The sequence below is a fragment of the Gobius niger genome (genome assembly GCF_951799975.1).
Source record: "Gobius niger genome assembly, chromosome: 3".
NCBI lineage: Eukaryota > Metazoa > Chordata > Actinopteri > Gobiiformes > Gobiidae > Gobius > Gobius niger.
In genome coordinates this window covers 45,056,857-45,076,499 of record NC_136854.1, presented here as the reverse complement: position 1 = coordinate 45,076,499, position 19,643 = coordinate 45,056,857, and the positions used below count along the sequence as shown (strand labels likewise).

The 19,643-nt window shown below is 42.2% G+C and overlaps 1 protein-coding gene across 1 annotated transcript in view; it reads right to left on the bottom strand.

Annotated features, from left to right (window-relative positions):
* The window catches only part of LOC306961125 (uncharacterized protein), a gene marked incomplete at its 3' end in the record, with an annotated part of 44,942 nt that extends 25,534 nt beyond the window's left edge, over window positions 1-19,408 (bottom strand). Inside the window, exons 1-3 of the mRNA XM_079553741.1 lie at window positions 19,330-19,408; window positions 15,570-17,209; window positions 6,949-8,614 (exon numbers count right to left, since the gene is read on the bottom strand). Coding sequence (XP_079409867.1) covers window positions 6,949-8,614; window positions 15,570-17,202 — 3,299 coding nt within the window. The 5' untranslated portion in view covers window positions 17,203-17,209; window positions 19,330-19,408. The remainder of the gene's footprint in view (window positions 1-6,948; window positions 8,615-15,569; window positions 17,210-19,329) is intronic.
* Window positions 19,409-19,643: the final 235 nt, after the last annotated feature.

The window sequence follows — 19,643 nt, the reverse complement described above, 5'->3', positions numbered from 1 at the left end:
ATATTCATTAGTCCAACTATAAATGTTTCATCTGTAACTGTGAACATTTTAAATTGGTTCAACAAAAAAATGTTCGTGAGTTGAATGTTCAAAGGTTCATTGAGTCAATTTAAAACTCTTCATTAGCAGATATGAGCCAATTTAATTTTTTTCATTGAACCAATGTACTTTTAATAGCTTAATCAATGCCATTTATTGATTTCATTTAAATTGATTAATTTCATTAAAACACATTTGGATTAATTTACTTTTTTATTACCAAAGACATTGTATGTACAAATGCAAATTGCAATATTTTGTAATATGAGTAATGTAGGTACACAAACATTTCATACTTTCTAATTTTTCAATTCTTGGCTCAAGGTTCAAAAGCTGGTTAAACATTTTGAGAAAAAGTGTTAAAACTGTAGTATAATGTATTTAGCCACATTGTTATGCATTTTCAAACACTTGCACAGCAAAACTGGATGAACAAGAATTTTCCAAGAAAAAAAAACTGTGCAGCCAAGGTACAGCATACTAATCACTGCATCAGTCTCCCTGTGATCCGTGTTCATTTCTTGTTATCCAGTCCCATGAGTACCTTCAGGATGAATTCAACTGTGCGTTCACATTTCTTTGGGTACTTCATGTTGAGGTGTTGTGAGTCCGAATTGCAAAGTCTTGAACCATTGAATGCAGATCTGTCACAATCTTCACGATGGGTGTTACGACGACTGCCATCGGCTCGTCCTCCACACGGAAATCTTGCTGAATCTGCAAAACATGAGTGGAATAACACATATTAGAATTTACAAATAATGCAGTGATTTTCATGGTCAGGTCTAAACCCGGCTAAACTAAGCCTTAACCAGGTCAAACAGAGTCTGAATGAACCACTGGTATTTTAACTTTGTAATTACAGTATGAGGGTTTTGTAAATAACATTACTGCAGCTGTAGATAAAACTGAAAATACATGTATTAAAGGGGAGCTCTGAGAAAGTATGTAAGTAAGTATGTCCGCTCTCAAAATATCCAAATCAGTAATAAATCTGCACTTCATGTTAAACACAAACCAGAATCTTACAATATTTGAAATGTCGTTCGTCTTCTCCTTCTATGAAAAAGCCTGATTTCCCCCATTTTGTAAAGTAAAGTTAGAAAATGATACATTCCTATGGTATTTCTTAATCAAAATATAAAGCAGCATATATATACACCAATTTTAGACAAAAGGACTGGCTCCAGTATTTACATGATATTGATCTTTAGCAAAATGTCAGGTATTGCACAACAAGAGAACTAATTTTAGTTTTTGGGTAAAATAAAAACATATTTCTCCTGCAACTCTAATATCTTCAGCTTTCAGTTCATTTTCTAATATTTGTACAATACCCTTATTCATTTATTTGTTTCTTTGACAGGGACAGTTCAAGAAAACATTGCCAACTCAGTGGCCGATGTTAAGTACATAACATCCAAAGGCTTATTTGCAGATTTTTTTCAAATGCATTATAGTACATGATTGGCTCTATATGAGGGACTTCTGACTAGATTCTCTGAGAGTCGCTGCTCTTCATCTCCCGTTATTTCCTTGTCGGGGATTAGCAGTGTCTCGTCCAAATTAATGAAAAGCTCTAGATTCCATGGACAGTGAATTACCCATGAACAGTTGATGGTACATGTTAAAAACATTATGTTGGATGTAAATACTTAACCAAAGAAAAAAGTTAGCCCTTAGCTTGAGGTCAAAAACATCTACCACGATGGAACACTGTGTCCTTCAGTGAAGCCTTTACATCCAGTATGATGTTTATAACACTGACTGTCAGTAACTTACAGCCTGCCATGTAATCTAGAACTATTCATTTATTTGGATGAGATACTTTTAATCCTCCTTAGGGAAATAATGGGAGAGGAAGAGCAGTGCCTCCCAGAGAGTCCAGTCTGAAGTCACGTGTCACTTGTGTGAATAGAGCCCATTGTCAGCTCGCACACTTGTCAAAAAAGATCCATTTATTGGCTCTGATCAAATGTAAAACTACAAGGCGCACATATGTTATGTAGGCCATTGATCAGGAACCCAGAGAACCAGTAAAGAACCGATCAAATAGAGAAATGATTAATAGCATTGTTGCTCAAATCTGAACAGTTAAGTTTTATAAATCATGTAACATTTTCGGTTGTTAATACCATAATATAATAAGACATTTTACAGCTAAGAGCACAATCACTACAAAGACATGGTTATTTTTAGGGAGGCACCGATACCACTTTTTCTAAAACCGATACGAGTACGAGTACTTGGATTTAAGTACTCGCCGATACCGAATACCGATACGAGTACAAGGCATTTTCTTCAACATTCTTACTTTTTCAACAGCAGACTGGTTTGTAATTAGTAAATTTACTCATTTACATTTCCTTAAGTAGGCTACACATTTAAGAGCAGTTATTAGAATTGTGCTGATGCCATTTATTTATTTATTTTTATTTTCATTCATTTATTGCACTGTCCATCATAGACAGAAAAGCCCATGTCCAAAAGCTCCCAATTCCTGAGCTTTATTCATATATTTTTTTTAACAATAGTATTGAAATCTTACTTAAATGGTCTCTTTTCGTCTTTACTTCAGCTCCGTGTGGATTTTCTCGTGTGTTTTGTAGTAACTTAGCGAGAAGCTACAGCGTTTTCATTGTTCTGCTGCAGCTCATTTTCGCTCAATATGGACATGCTGTATCTCTTTTATTTGGATTTTCTGAGGACTTTTTAGTCGCTGGGTTAGTTTTTCAGAAGAATAAACCCCTGGGCATAAAACGGCATCAGAATGGCCAAAACTGCGCTAGCCGCGAGTTAGCAAAGTTAGCCTGTATGTTGTAAACACTGCAGACGCTGCAGCACGAACAACATTAAGCTCTGGTTAAATCCAGCTCAGACTCTGGTTTAGAGAGCGCAGTCTGTAATAAAGTCAGCTCTATGTGGATTATTGTATTTGCACTACAGAATTCTACAGTTTGTTGCTTCTTCTCTCCTCAGCTGAGAGATGCGTCGTAGCTGCGCCTCGTAGCTGCGCTGGCCGCACGTCAAATGGTATCGGTTTCTGGTATCGGGACCTCATGAATGAGTACGAGTATGAGTACAAGCCTGTGGTATCGGCCCGATACCCGATACTGGTATCGGTATCGGTGCATCCCTAGTTATTTTCAAGCCCAGTCATACCTGATGTTCTTTAATGAGCGCGTCCACTGGAACAGCATCACTAACTTCAGTACACATGGTGTGTACCTGCATCCAGTGTACCTCATGGAAGCCTGTAAAATAATGATTTAACTGTAAACAAGTATGTACAGACATTGTAGTAATTTAAATATATATATTCTTGAAAATGTGTTGGCACAATAAGATTACATAACATTATGCCTTTCAAATAATGCATAGACCGACCTCCTCAAATGGAGATGACCAGCAAACAGGAGTCCTCGTCCTAGTGCTGGTGTGGGGGACGGCTCCTGTGCAGATGAGACACAGAAAAATACATTACTTAACTGTAAATGGTCTGTCATTTTTTCAGCAAATTTAACACTAAAATGCATATAGTCTTGTGAATTTAATAAATAAGTTAAGAAAAAAAGTGCAACGCATATTCATGCTAAAATTACAAAAAGTACACAATAACACAAGAACAGCTGAACATTAATTACATTTGCTTGGTTCAGCTTTTTGAACAAACTGTTTTACAAATGACTTTTTATGACTTTTTTATGACAGTCACTTTTGGAAGTTGGGTCAAACATTTTCTGTCCTTTAATTGTAATTACAGGTCATATAATAGTGTTTCAACGCGGGGCTCGTCTGCCCCAAACAGTTGTTTATTATTTCATTCATGCTGCTCACTTTGAGCTCCCTGTGGGGCAGCAGCAGCGGTGGAGGTGACCGGGGCGGAGGAGGCAGTGGGCGCGGTGATGTCGCTGCCGTTCGGAGGCGGCCAAGAGCGGAGTGGAGCTGAGCGAACAGGTGGAAGATGTTTCGTGTCGGGGCGCCTGTAGCCGCCGCATCACTCACCGACCCCGCGCACCTTTTCTCTCCCATGGCCCGGGAGAGCTGGCGCTGGGAACGTTCGGCCGCGCTCACTCGCTGTTTCCCCAGAGCCGCGCGCTTAAACCTTTTCCCCGCAGGCCGCGCTCACTCGCTGTTTCCTCAGAGCCGCGCGCTTAAACCTTTTCCCCGCAGGCCGCGCTCACTCGCTGTTTCCTCAGAGCCGCGCGCTTAAACCCTTTCCCCGCAGGCCGCGCTCACGTCCCGCGGTCTGTCCCCGTGCCACTCCTATCTCCGCCCCACTCCACGCTTGTTTCGCAAAATAATCATGCGCGAAGAGGAATAATAAAGAAAAAGAGTTCATGTTCCCTCCCATCGTTCTCAGTGAAGAGACGAACAAAGACTCGATTCGTTCGTGAACGTCACATCACTGTCAGCTTAAAGCACAGTAAAGGTAGATAGTATTTATTGTATGCGAGTTGCATTTCAAAGTCCAGGCGATGTCACGACACAAAATGGCGGCTGCGCTTAACCCTCCTAAGTTAGTGTAATATCTAAATCATAAGGGTGCAATTGGTCAAAAATAAAACCTTCACCCTAATACTCATAGCCTACAATATTTTAGAGATTTGATGCACAATCAGTTTATTCCGTTTCAGTGCCAAAACATGTTCAATTAAAATTCAACTTCAGGAGAATTCTAGTTGACGCCTCTGTGCATACATACAGGACACATGTATTAAGTTTACAAGTCTAAATATGCTTTTAACTTACCTTTTCTCGCTGTAAAGTTCCAACAGTGGGTCTGGCCATATCTTGAGTGAAAAGGTCTTGGCCACATTTGAAATCTGGAACACGTGGTGTGTCATCTTCTTCAGCGTTAATTGGTAGAGTCAAGCGCTGCGGTTGTCAGTGCTGCCCCCTGCGTTCGATGGCTCGACGAACGATTGTTCATTCGATCAATTAACTTTTATAAATAACTGTCAATTTGCAATAGACCATTAGATGTACATACAAAAATGTATCAAAACACAATGTTCAATCTATATGGTTTTAATTGGACTAACCAATTTGATTTTCTTTATTTAAGCCAATAGCAAAGAACATATTGAATCAACAACAGCAGTGTTTTACTTTTTTCATTTTTCAAGTAGTTTGGTAAAGCTGGATTACGTTAGTGCTGTTTGGTATCGCGGCCGTTGTAGTAAGGCTACCATGAGGTCGTGTAATGGCGGCGCCCCACCCTAACCTTAACTCTCTCCGTTAGGGCTGCTCGATTATTGAAAAAATAATAATCACGATTATTTTTGTCATAATTGAAATCACGATTATTCAAACGATTATTTGTTGCCTTTAAAAAAATCCATCAAAAAAAGTGACAAAAATCCATCAAAAAAATGACAAACATCCATCAAAAAAAGACAAAAATCCATCAAAAAAGTGACAAAAATCCATCAAAAAAGTGACAAAAATCCATCAAAAAAGTGACAAAAATCCAGCAAAAAAGTGACAAACATCCATCAAAAAAAGACAAAAATCCATCAAAAAAATGACAAAAATCCATCAAAAAAATGACAAAAATCCATCAAAAAAGTGACAAACATCCATCAAAAAAGTGACAAAAATCCAGCAAAAAAGTGACAAACATCCATCAAAAAAAGACAAAAATCCATCAAAAAAGTGACAAAAATCCATCAAAAAAAATGACAAAAATCCAGCAAAAAAATGACAAAAATCCATCAAAAAAATACAAAAATCCAGCAAAAAAATACAAAAATCCAGCAAAAAAATGACAAAAATCCAGCAAAAAAAATGACAAAAATCAATCAAAAAAATACAAAAATCCAATAAAAAAAATGACAAAAATCCAGCAGAAAAAAGACAAAAATCCAGCAGAAAAAGACAAAAATCCCAAAATCAAAAATTAGGAAAAAAAATGTAAAAAGAAAAAAATTTGAAAAAAAAAATAAAATAAATAAAAACATTAAAAATTGAAAAAAAAATATTATCGTTTACTGTTGGAATCGAAATCGTAATCGAATTTCGATTAATTGCACAGCCCTACTCTCCGTAACAAGAACATAAGCTCCGAGACATTGTTGAAAAGTGTAATTAATGTTTAAATGCTAGACTGGCTTCGTTTAGGATAACATAGTCATGGTTATCTGTTTTGATATATATTTTTGGTTCCGTAATTTTGTAAAGAAAGTGAACATTGATTAGCAGACCAAGCGATTGTACTTATAAACATTATTTTAGTTGTACTCAAGCAACGAAATACACTTGTTTTAAAAAGTAGAAAACTACATATGTAATTAGATATAAGTGAAAGCACTATTCTCTGCTGAAAATTGCTAAAGCTAAAAGTAACATAGTGATAAACCAGATAAGATAGTAACAAGGTACTTGTACAGTATAAAGGTTACACGTGATTATTGAAATAAAAGGTGAAACATGATTAGACAAAGTAAAAGTATACATGATTTTTGGTAATACAGGAATGTAATGTATTTGAATAATTTCTGTAATTAAATATACATGAAGCGAGGCTGCATTGAACAAAGCGTACTGCCTCTTGTCTCTTCAGATGGTTTTTCTGGTGCGGGTCTGCCCCGTAGACCGGACCCGTAACACGTGGGAATGTTGTTATTCATAAATGTCCACAGATCTGAGTGAAACCTGTTTCAATCATGTTCGCGTTTTACTGCTGGTGTGTCTACTTTATGACAATGATCCAATCAGAAATAATGTCAATGTGAACCTAAGAAAAAAGGGCAAAATGTCAAGTCTCAAACAACCTAGTCCAGTTGAAAACTTCGTAAACGTCTTCTAAAATGACATGTGGCTCTTGTAAAGTCTCAAAGGTCGGCCAGAAGAAAGTCTCCTGTGTTCAGCTGGAGTTGAGGTGAGTGTGCGTGTCATTTTCGTTACTTTTGAAAAAACGTTCCAAGCCACCCCCAGGCTCCACCACCGGTCTGGACGTCAGTGATGATCAGAGGAGCTGAGTTTTTACCTCCGTCATTTAGACCTGGACCAAAAAAAGGCAGTATTTTCCCCCTGAAGCTGCAGTCGGTGAAGGAGTAGATCAGATCTGCAGAATCTACGTCATAAAAGGAGACCAGACCTTCTCCATAGTCCACAAACACCCCGACCTTCTGAGGAGGACGCTTCAGGGACAGAGCGACTGGAGGTTCAGCACGAGCACTGTACTGATCTCTGTTTCTCAAGACAAAGGCCCAGAATCCGTTCTGAGGTGAATAAGTGATCTGTCCCTTCCTGTTGACGGACTCTTCGGCGACTCCTACATTCCACTTAGTTTTCTCTTTGACCTGAACCTCAAAGTAGAACCTGCCTGAGGAGAAACTCTGCTTTCCTAAAACACAAGCACAAAGATCAAACCTCAGAGGAGAGTCTGGGAGATCCTTCTTCACATCAGTGTCATGAACCTGTTTGAGATTTTTAGACAGAACCAGAGCAGGATGAGCAGTGTCTGGGTCCAGAGTGACGTCCACAGCAAACGTCTGAACTCTCCTCAGTTGCTCCTTTTTGGGCAGTTGTTTAAAGACGTTGTTGATCTCCTGTGAGAGACTTGTCTCCAGCTCAGACAGAGCTCGGGCTGTACTGCCCTCACACGTCTGCGGCTCAAAGCTCACGCTGCTCCAGTCCTTCAGGCCAGCAGGGGGCAGTGCAGGGCGGCGCTGTAGGAAGTGGAGGGGGTCTGTAGAGAGTGAGAGCTGCTGGGCCTCAGTGCTGCTCTTCTCCAGCTCACACATCTCCTGCTGCAGCTGTTGGATCAAGGCCTGAGCGCGCTCCTTATGTTTAGTTTGAGTTTGTTCCATGACCTCGAGGTGATGGTCCAAACGTCTCTGCACAGACTCCATGATGTCCCTGAAGACCTTCACCATCTGCTGTGTCTCTCGATCAGCCTCTCTCTGACTCTGGTCCAGGGCAGCTCTGATCTCCTGGACCTTCAGCCTCCTCTGCTCCACCATGTCCTGGCTCTGAGCCACAGTCTTCTGCACAGAGCTCCTCCTGCGCTCACACGCTTCCTCCAGAGACACATACTCATGGTTCTTGTGCTCTAGAAGGACACACATGGTACAGACGCAGCTCTGATCAATGTTACAGAACAGCTCTAGGGGGCGCTGGTGTCTGGGACACATCCTGTCCTCCAGGTCGTCCACAGGCTCCATCAGCTGGTGTCTCTTCAGCCCAGACACTGTGAGATGAGGCTGGAGGTGGCTCTCACAGAACGAGGACAGACAGACCAGGCAGGACTTCACCGCCTTCAGTTTGGGCTCAGAGCAAACGTCACACTGGACGTCTACAGGTTTGGACACTTTGTTTGACCGACGTTCTGCTTCTCGTTTAGACTTAGAAACCACCTCAGAAAGTAAGGTGTTCTTTTTGAGCTTTGGTCTGATGGTAAAGACCTCTTTACACAGGGGGCAGGAGCAGCTTCTGCTGGTGTCCCAGTGCTGAGAGATGCAGCGTTTGCAGAAGTTGTGTCCACATGGAGTGGAGACGGGCTCAGAGAACACCTCCAGACAGATGGAGCACAGGAACTGCTCCTCAGAGCTGCCAGCAGCAGACATGGCTCACCTGAGGACACACAGAGGGATGAGGAGACTCTGGAAACTGAGGTTTTACTTCTAAGACGATCAGACACAGGTGAGAGAGCGGAGCCTCAGGGAGCGCTTTTTTCAAGGTTTTAGATTTGGGTAAAGCCAAACTGGAGAAAATGTGCTCTGTTCAGGTGTAAGTTAAGAGGTTAAAGAAGAAAATAACATAAATGTAGAGAAAACTTTCTCATACTGTAACTTGGAAAAAATTGTTCCCACAACATTCTAACGAGCAAAAATTGTTGAAAGTAGTTGGTTAATTACGACAGTGAATGCTGAATTTTGTAGAAGTTTGTAAACCTGAGATCCTCTTTTTGGGAAGACCAGAAAGCAGGGCATTACAGTAGTGGATACGACTGGTAATAAAAGCATGCGTGAGCGTCTCCGTGTTGGCCCGAGAGAGAATGGGGCGACTCTGGCTATGTTCTTTAGATGTAAAAACCTGTCTTTGTGATATTCTTAATGTGTGGAATAAAAGTCAGCTCAGAGTCAAGATCACGCCAGGTTTTTCACCTGTGAGGAAGGATTAAAGTTTGTGTAAAAGTTTCTCTCTCAGGGCTGATGACTAAAACTTCAGTTTTGTCCTGGTTAAGCTGGATTCTGCCATCCAGAATTTGATATCTAAAATGTAAAAAGTGCATAGATAGATCTATTGGCCTGGTGTCATCAGGAGACATGGAGATGTATAACTGTGTATCATCAGCATAACTGTGAAAGTTGACTCCATGTCTCCTGATGACATCACCAAGAGGAGCATATACAGGTTAAAAAGCACTGGGCCTAACATCGACCCCTGGGGCACACCACATGTGATTCCATGGACCTTAGAGGAGCAGGTATCCACACTCACCATGAACGTCCTGTCTGTGAGGGAGGAAGTAAACCATCTGTGTTCAGCACCGGAGAGGCCCATGTGTTTTAAACCAGTTAAAAGAATAGTGTGGTCGACTGTATCAAAGGCTCAGATCCAGAAGAACCAACACTGTGACCTTCTGTGAGTCAGAATCTAATCTAAAGTCATTTAAAATCTTTAAGAGGGCGGTCTCGGTGCTGTGGTTTACCCTAAAGCCGGACTGGAATTTCTCAAGGACATTTTGTGCAGTAATAAAATCATTAAGTTGGATAAAGACATGTTTTCTAAGATTTTGCTTAAAAATGGTAAGTTGGAAACTGGTCTGAAATTGTTTAAAACATTACAGTCCAAATTAAATTGCTCTTCTTCAACAGGGGCCTCACCACCGCCCCTTTAAAGGCAGCAGGGAAGACCCCGTCTGAAGAGCAGTTCATCATGTTTAGAAGCTCGTCTCTAAAAGATCCATAAAATGTTTTAAAAAACGGCGTTGGGACCGGGTCCTAAAGACATGTGGTGGAACTCACTGAGGAGAAAACTTTATCAAGCGTCTCAGCATTAACCAGGACAAAACTGTCCAGTGTTTCCTCTGGAAATTTAGAACCGTGTTACTTTGGGTAGATAAAATATTACATCTGATAGTGTCTATCTTTCCCCTGAAGTGGTTTGCAAACGTGTTAAAGGAATAGGCCACCGTTTTTACACACTGAGATATGTTCTTACCTAACCTTAGACGAGTTAATATATCCCCGTCTGGTCTTTGTCCGTGCGCTCACACATACGCAGCCTCTCCCACATGTCACATAGCTCCAAAAAAGCTCACGATAGAAGCTACCAAGCTCTTCCACGTGTTCCCACTTCCGTCAGTAGAAGCTGCGTGACTTGTAGAGCAGCAGAGAACAGTTGAAGCCTGGATAACTTGTGAACGATGCCTTTTACGTGCATCGTGCCGGGCTGTGATAACAAGCAGAAAGTATATAGTGTAGTAATGTTTCACAGATTTCCAACTCACCCCGGACGACGACGCAGGACTCAGGAGCTCCACCATGAGGTAGGAATGCGCGAGCACTTTCCCAAAATATATTTTCTGCTTGTTGTAAAAGGCTCTGTGCAAGTCACGCAGCTTCTACTGACGGAAGTGAGCGGGGAAGTCTTTAGGAGTTACTGCTCCTGTATCATTACGCCGCACAATATAGTTCCCCTTTTTATTTGCTTATAAAATCGACATGTTGCATTTCTGTGTAAATATACTTCACATGAAAACACTTCACGTAACTTTATTTAAATAGGGAACACGTGGAAGAGCTTGGTAGCTTCTATCGTGAGCTTTTTTGGAGCTATGTGACATGTGGGAGAGGCTGCGTATGTGTGAGCGCACGGACAAAGACCAGACGGGGATATATTAACTCCACTAAGGTTAGGTAAGAACATATCTCAGTATGTAAAAACGGTGGCCTGTTCCTTTAAAGAGCTATGGGGTTAGAAGGAGTTGTGTTTTTAATCAGGGTTTAAAATAATTTCTATTGTTGAGAATAGGACTTTAGTTCTACAGACTGGGCTCCCACTGGGAAAAACATGAATCAGCCTCCATGATTATGATTACAGTCTGTATTACGCCTCATTGTCCTTTTTTGCTCATGAAATAACTAAACTGTTACTAATGTTGTTCAACTCAAGCTCCGATTCACAGCAACTTAGGACTGGATGATATGGCAGAAAAATCAATCACATTTTTTAATTTGGTTTGATTTTTCATAATAAAATAATTACATGTGATTCACTGATTTATGAATCATGAATCACGTGATTCATGTGATCATGTGATTCATGATTCATGAATCAGGTATGTTTAGACACACCTGCAGCAAAATGTGACACACCTTTTTATACAAACCTCAGCTCAAAATCATTTAATGCACAATAATCTCCCCTTTTCTCGTCCAAACTCCAAAACTTGTACTAAAAACATGTACAATAGGTTTATCCCTGTGGGGCCAGCACTCTCCTGGAAGAGATTCCTAATGTCAGTGGAATTTCTTGGTTAAATAAAGATCAGATGAAAAAAAAAAGAAGAATGCTGCTGCTTGGACAGTCTGGACATAAGTTCAGGATTAGATTTATGTCCATGTGTTTGTCCAAACTTTGGCAAATCAAGAGGAAAACCTGCTCCAACATTCAATGAAGAGAAAAAAACAATGACTTACTTTAGACTTGACACCAAATCAGTGGATCAGAGCACAGACTGTTTCTCAAACGCAGCTTCCGTCTTCAGTCTGATCCTCGATACAGGTCTGCCCCAGCCCAGGTATGAGGGTGAGGTCACAAGAGCTGGATTCTGATTGGCCACTGCTTTAAATGTCATGAGTCACTCGGCAGCAGCTCAGGAAGGAAAGGCCTTTGCAAAAACCTGTTTCTCAAGTCTGTGTCATCAGAAGTCAACACTAGAGGGCGCTGTTAATCCGTTCAGTTTGAGCAGTGATTCACCAGCTTTTCTCTACAAACAACACTCACTTTAACTCACCAGCTCCATCACAGGAGTTTATGTTTCAATGAAGACAGAACTGTATTAATAATCACAAGTGAGTGATGCATTTTTATTTAGATTTACAGAACATTTTATCCGCATCAGATCAGATTTAGTTCATTGGTTTTGATGAACAAAGTCAGAAAATTGAAATCCAGGCCATTAAAAAAGCTAAAAGATAAAACACCTAAAATAAACCAATCCACCACTTCATCAATGTAACATCCTAGCGCTAGAGACGCTGTCACAAGGTAATATGTGGATGTATTGTAAGTACCGCGAGACTTTGTATACATGCATGAGATCCAATATGGCCAAGTAAACAGACCTGAAGCTATACTGGTGTGGTTATTCTACAATAATAAGTTCATGCCAGAGGGCAAATACAACATGGTGTCAGAGTAGAGGCCAGTATACCCACCGACAGAGCCAACAATGGAAATGTACGGCATTCCAGCGTCACGGCGTGGCGGTGTTTCAAGCAGCAAGTCGAGCTAACATTCTCAGGACCGCTCCGCGAAAAAGAGGAACCTGACAAATGCAGCCATCTTGTACTGTGGATTGGAGAGAAGGGACGCGATATCTATAACACATGGACACTTACGGCTGATGAAGCAAAGAAGTTACAGACGTACTATGACAAGTACACCGCCTACATCACTCCTAAGTCCGACCCGATCTACGCCAGGTACCGTTTCCACGAGAAAGTACAAGCTACCGGTGAATCATTCCAGCACTTTGTAACCGAACTGAAGCGATTGGTAAAAGACCGAGGCTACCCAAATAGCGACCGCATCGTTTTTGCCACAAATTCACCGCGAGTCCGAGAAAAGCTGCTGAACGAGGGAGCTAGTCTCACCCTGGAAAAGGCAATAGATGTCGCTCGCTCACATGAACTGGCTCGAACACAACTAAAAGAGATGACCGGATCAAAAGACGCAGTAAAACAGCAGCAAGGCATTCCTAAATATGTAAAAACCCAATGACCCAAAACAAGCAAGTAAAGAATGCTACAGATGCGCGGGATCTCACAGTCTCAAAGAAACATGTCCCGCAAAAGGTAAACAATGCATGAAGTGTAAAAAGTACAACCACTTCGCCAGGGCATGCAAGGATAAAAGTGCAAAGCCTCAAAGGAGACCCGTGCATGCCTTGGAGCAAAACGACGATGAACAGCGTGAGCTTTTCATTGATAGCATCACTACTGTAAACACAAACAAAAGCAATGTCCGAGCCTATGCAGACATACAAGTGGGTCCCAAGAAGGAAACAATACAGTTCAAAATCGACACAGGTGCAGAAATCAACGCTATTCCAAACAGTATGTACGACACACTGTTTAAGACTGTACCGATGACACCACCTGCACAACAGCTTATGGTGGCAAGGCGTTAAAGGTACATCTGCAACCTAACGTGTGAACAGAAAAAAACGCAAAACAACACTGGACTTTCACATCATCCACGCAAAAGCACCACCCATCCTAGGGCTGAGTGCCAGCTTAGAACTGAACCTCATCAGGCTTGTCATGGGGGGTGAGTGAAAGCCATACCAAAACAGACAATGACCCGAAAGCACGGTATAAAGAATACGCAGATGTTTTTCAGGGTATTGGAGAGTTTCAAGGAGAATGCACTTTCCGCATCGAGCCAAACGCAACACCAGTGGTCTACCCTCCACGCAGAGTCCCCATCGCCCTACGAGGACGTCTTAAGGAAGAGCTCGACAGGATTGAGGACGACAAAATCATCACAAGGGAAACTGAACCTACAGAATGGGTCAACGCCCTTGTTGTTGTTCGAAAGGCCCAAAGACACAGACTGCGTGTGTGTCTAGACCCAAGAGACCTAAACAAGGCTATCCAGAGACCTCATTACCCTCTGCCCACGCTCGAAGATGCCACAACGAAGCTAGCGGGAGCTCAGTACTTTAGCGTACTTGATCCCACATCGGGCTACTGGGCTATAAAACTGAGTGAGGAATCATCTCTACTGACGACTTTTAACACACCATTTGGCAGATACAGATTCCTCAGACTGCCTTTCGGGGTAAGCTCAGCTCAAGATGAATTCCAAAGGCGTGTGGACGAGCCGTATGAAGGACTGAAAGGAGTCACTGCTATCGTGGATGACATTCTAGTTTTTGGTCAAACCAAAGAAGAACACGATCAAAATCTGCGAGCTATGTTACTGCGCACAAGAGAGAGGGGACTCGAGTTAACCCCAGATAAGTGCAAAATCTGCGTCCAGGAAGTCAGCTATTTTGGCCACACCCTCTCAAACAAAGGGATCAGCCCAGACCCCAAAAAGATCAATGTCATACAAGATATTGTGTTGATATTGTGTCCGAGCTAGAGACTGTTATAGGGATGATCAACTATTTGGCCAGATTTACACCGCACATCTCAGAGGTAAACGCACCATTAAGGCAGTTGTTGAAACAAGACAGTGAGTTTGTGTGGGACGCTATCCATGACAGAGCATTCAGCAAGATTAAAGAGCTGATCACAAACCACCCAGTACTAACGAACTTTGATCCACAGAAAGAACTCACGTTACAAGTGGACGCTTCAAAATGTGGCTTGGGCGCGGTTCTGCTCCAAGATGAAAAAACAGTGGCCTATGCATCCAAATCACTAAACAATACTGAACAAAACTAAGCCCAAATCGAAAAGGAACTGTACGCTGTGCTGTTTGGGTGCAAACGGTTCCACGAGTACATGTACGGCAGAAAAGTGATCGTAGAACCCGACCACAAACCACTGGAGGCAATTCTCAAAAAACCACTCGCTGCCGCACCACCCCGTCTTCAAAGGATGATACTCCAACTTCTGCGCTGTGTTTACGTGACTGAAGATCAGACAGGTCCTAAAGAACTCGTCACAGCTCAAGTAAGAACATATCTCAGTGTGGAAGAACCTGTTCCTTCAAGCAGAGACTCAATAAGCGGAGAATGCATTCTGCCAAACTCTGACTGACGGCTCTTTTTCACTCCACATAAACTATGGATGGAAGTTTGGAGTCATTTCTCAGTGTCAGAAAATGGACAAAGCAGAAGAACAGAAGAAAGACCGACAGTAAGAATCACAAAACAAGTGAGTTTTATTCATATTTATACAGAACATTTGATCCACATCTGATTTTGTGTGGTGGTTTTGATGAGCAAAGTCAGAAAATGGAAATCCCGGACATTAATTGAAGAGACAAAAATAAACACATGACACCTAAACTAAACCAATCCACCACTTCATCAATGCCCTCAATGTTCACACTCAACGTCCCACTGGAGGGCGCTGTGGCCACAAACAAACTTTATTTACATCAACATTTAAAACAAAGGCGACAAATTAAACCAGAAAATGATTGAATATTGATCCCCACAAAAATCTGTAAAACATCGACTAAAACAAAATCCTGGACAATTGAAACCAAACAGTCACTGTCACATTCAAGTCCCGGAAAGAGCTTGGTGAATTTTGGAGGTTCTGAGCTTTCACATGAGGAATGGCCTGTGATTGTGCAGAGCTGCTTTGATAAACCTCACCTTTGATTTAGTCAGAGTCTGTGAGTCTGAACGTCAGTGATGATCAGAGGAGCTGAGTTTGTTCCTCCGTCATTTAGACCTGGACCAAACAAAGGCAGTATTTTCCCCCTGAAGCTGCAGTCGGTGAAGGAGTAGATCAGATCTGCAGAATCTACGTCATAAAAGGAGACCAGACCTGCTCCATAGTCCACAAACACCCCGACCTTCTGAGGAGGACGCTGCAGGGACAGGAGGACACTAGGGTCAGCAGAAGCTTTATACTCATCTCTGTTTCTCAAACAAATGGTCCAGAATCCGTTTTTAGGTGATACAGTGATCTGTCCCTTCCTGTTGACGGACTCTTGAGCGACTCCTAAATCCCACTTAGTTTTCTCTTTGACCTGAACCTCAAAGTAGAACCTGCCTGAAGAGAAACTCTGCTTTCCTAAAACAACAGGACATTGATCAAACCTCAGAGGAGAGTCTTGGAGCTTCTTCCACACATCAGTGTGATGAACCTGTTTGAGATCTTCAGACAGAACCAGAGCAGGTTGAGCAGTGTCTGGGTCCAGAGTGACGTCCACAGCAAACGTCTGAACTCTCCTCAGTTGCTCCTTTTTGGGCAGTTGTTTAAAGACGTTGTTGATCTCCTGTGAGAGACTTGTCTCCAGCTCAGACAGAGCTCGGGCTGTACTGCCCTCACACGTCTGCGGCTCAAAGCTCACGCTGCTCCAGTCCTTCAGGCCAGCAGGGGGCAGTGCAGGGCGGCGCTGTAGGAAGTGGAGGGGGTCTGTAGAGAGTGAGAGCTGCTGGGCCTCAGTGCTGCTCTTCTCCAGCTCACACATCTCCTGCTGCAGCTGTTGGATCAAGGCCTGAGCGCGCTCCTTATGTTTAGAAAGACTTTGTTCCATGACCTCGAGGTGATGGTCCAAACATCTCTGCACAGACTCCATGATGTCACTGAAGACCTTCACCATCTGCTGTGTCTCTCGATCAGCCTCTCTCTGACTCTGGTCCAGGGCAGCTCTGATCTCCTGGACCTTCAGCCTCCTCTGCTCCACCATGTCCTGGCTCTGAGCCACAGTCTTCTGCACAGAGCTCCTCCTGCGCTCACACGCTTCCTCCAGAGACACATACTCATGGTTCTTGTGCTCTAGAAGGACACACATGGTACAGACGCAGCTCTGATCAGTGTTACAGAACAGCTCTAGGGGGCGCTGGTGTCTGGGACACATCCTGTCCTCCAGGTCGTCCACAGGCTCCATCAGCTGGTGTCTCTTCAGCCCAGACACTGTGAGATGAGGCTGGAGGTGGCTCTCACAGAACGAGGACAGACAGACCAGGCAGGACTTCACCGCCTTCAGTTTGGGCTCAGAGCAAACGTCACACTGGACGTCTCCAGGTTTGGACACTTTGTTTGACTGAAGTTCTGCTTCTCGTTTAAACTTAGAAACCATCTCAGAAAGTAAGGTGTTCTTTTTGAGCTTTGGTCTGATGGTAAAGACCTCTTTACACAGGGGGCAGGAGCAGCTTCTGCTGGTGTCCCAGTGCTGAGAGATGCAGCGTTTGCAGAAGTTGTGTCCACATGGAGTGGAGACGGGCTCAGAGAACACCTCCAGACAGATGGAGCACAGGAACTGCTCCTCAGAGCTGCCAGCAGCAGACATGGCTCACCTGAGGACACAAGGACAGACTCAGTGAGGCGTCATTTTTACAACTTTCATTTCATTTATTTCAAGGATGGCCCCGTTGAGATGAACCATCTCTTTTTCAAGGGGGTCCTGAACACAAAGTAACACAACAAAACATAGCAAGTATTGACACATACACACAACAGTCACATACACATAACAACATAACATCACATCACAAGGTCTCATGTCTTGTTCCCATCCCCGCCCACCCCACCAATGCCCCCACTTTCAAAATAAAACAATATCTCTATAAAGAGAAAATAAATTAATATAAGAAGAGGGATAATAGAAAAGAAAAGAAATTGGACATTAGGAAAAATGCTAATAACATTGACATTGACATTTTAGATGATTGTACATGGATGTTTTGAATATATGTAAGGATGTCATTGATCTGAGTTCTATTGATAAGTGATTCCAGCACAAATGTGCAGAGCGAGTTTGTGAGTGTCGTCAGTGGTTTAAGAACAGCATCTGTAGTGTTTTGGTAAACAATGTCTCCATAGTCGATTATTGGTAGTATAAGTTGCTGAGCTATTCTTTTCCTGATATCGAGGGTAAAACAATTGATAGATCTATATAGTTGACCAAGACAAGCATTTACTTTATTAGTTACATATTCAATATGTTTTTTATAGGTTAGTTCTTGGTCAAGCCATAGTCCTAAATATTTAAATTCATCAGTGTTTTCAATCAGGTTTCCATTTGAGTAGTGTATATTAAGGCTCTGCAGGGAAGAGATCCTGAGTCTAGTCTTGTAACCGGGAGGTTAGTGATCATGTACGTCAGTGTTTTTAAGCATCTTATTTTGCAGTTGACAATATTTGTTTCAGAAACTCATTTGTAAATGGTCGATTTTGCAACAGAAAATAATATATTTATAAACCAACGCAGACCAAACAGACGGTTCATAGCAGGGGGGTCGAACTCCTTTGGAGCGGGGGCCGAAACACACCTTTAGGTCTTATTAGATATTGATTTGACTGTTTTTTATTATTTGATGTGCCTTTAAAAATACTGCTCATCACACAGACACATTTGTAAAAGCTTCCAGGGGTTTCATAAGGCTTCTATTGGTTGTATATTTTAAAGTGAGAAACACCAGCTCAAAGGCCACAAACTCAGACAGTTTGTGTTTTTGTAATAAGCTCATGTTGGCCAATAATGAACGTATGATTAATGAAAGACACAGTGACCTGCATCAGACTGGACTTTTCATCTGTCCCAGTTTGTTTCTGTTCCTGAAATATTTCCTCTTACACTGGACTAATCAGTGCGACGTCCTGAACAGTGTCCTGTCTGTCTGTATCTTCACTTTGTGCTCGATGTCGTGAGTGAATGAGCGCTTTCTGAAGCTCTGGGAGGGAGATGGAGGCACGAGACTCATGCCACATCTCCTCACTTCAGTTCTGACGCTTTTACAGACGGATTTGGATGTTCTTGTGAGAGACGGTGCTTGAATGCAAGTTGTGATATTCGCTTTGTATTGTCCTGCCAGTACGTGATCAGCTGAACAGCCTTCAGTCAGTCTGTCTCTCCGTCTTCTTTCTCTCTGTTCATTTCTTTGTTTAAAAACAGTTCTAAGAGCGAGAAGCCCCCGTTAAAAGCCGTGTCCCCCCCTTCAGCATTAACATCACTACAGACATAGGCTTCTGCTCACTCCTCCCTGTTTACCATAACGACCACGTTCGAAAGAGAAACCATGGCGGATTTACAGACTCCTCCCACCTGTCTCACCACTTCCTGTCTCAGAAACGTTTCCTCTGCATGAGGTTTGTCAAGTCAGTGTCTTTATCTTAGACAGGATTATTTTGATCTTCTTGAAGATGAAAAGCCACATTTACTTTTCCTTCTGTCCATTTTAAAACCATGTCTTGTAATTCTCTCTTCAACTCCGCTGTCTGGAGTTAACAGTGAAAATGCTGTTGTTTCTACCTCGTTATGTTCAGTGATTGCACACGCTCCATCAGAAATGTTCCTTTTGTACTGTGTTTGAGTAATGATTAAAACATAGTCATGTACAGACAAAAGCCTCTCTGAAATGTAATGTAGCGTCAAACTGTTTAAATACAATACATTCATCCTCTGCTCTTTACTCACCAGAGCTCGTTCCAGGGTCTTGAACAGAAGAGTCTTCAGTTTCTGCGTCAGGAGCTGAAGTGTCTGTGCAGAGTCGGGCAGAAAAGTCACTTCTGTGGCTCAGACCAAACCATGTGACGTATGAAAAGTGGAAGTCGGAAGTGAACACATCCGCTGTCTGAAGCTGCGCCGTCTGCTCCTGTGGTTTGTGGAAATCCCTGTTTTTATACATCGTTTACTGTGTGTTATTAATGATCTGTCTTATTAACGTCTGTGTGCTTTCTGACCTTTTATTTGTGTCAAGTCACAAAAGTTTTCATTGTTGCTTTGTAGAG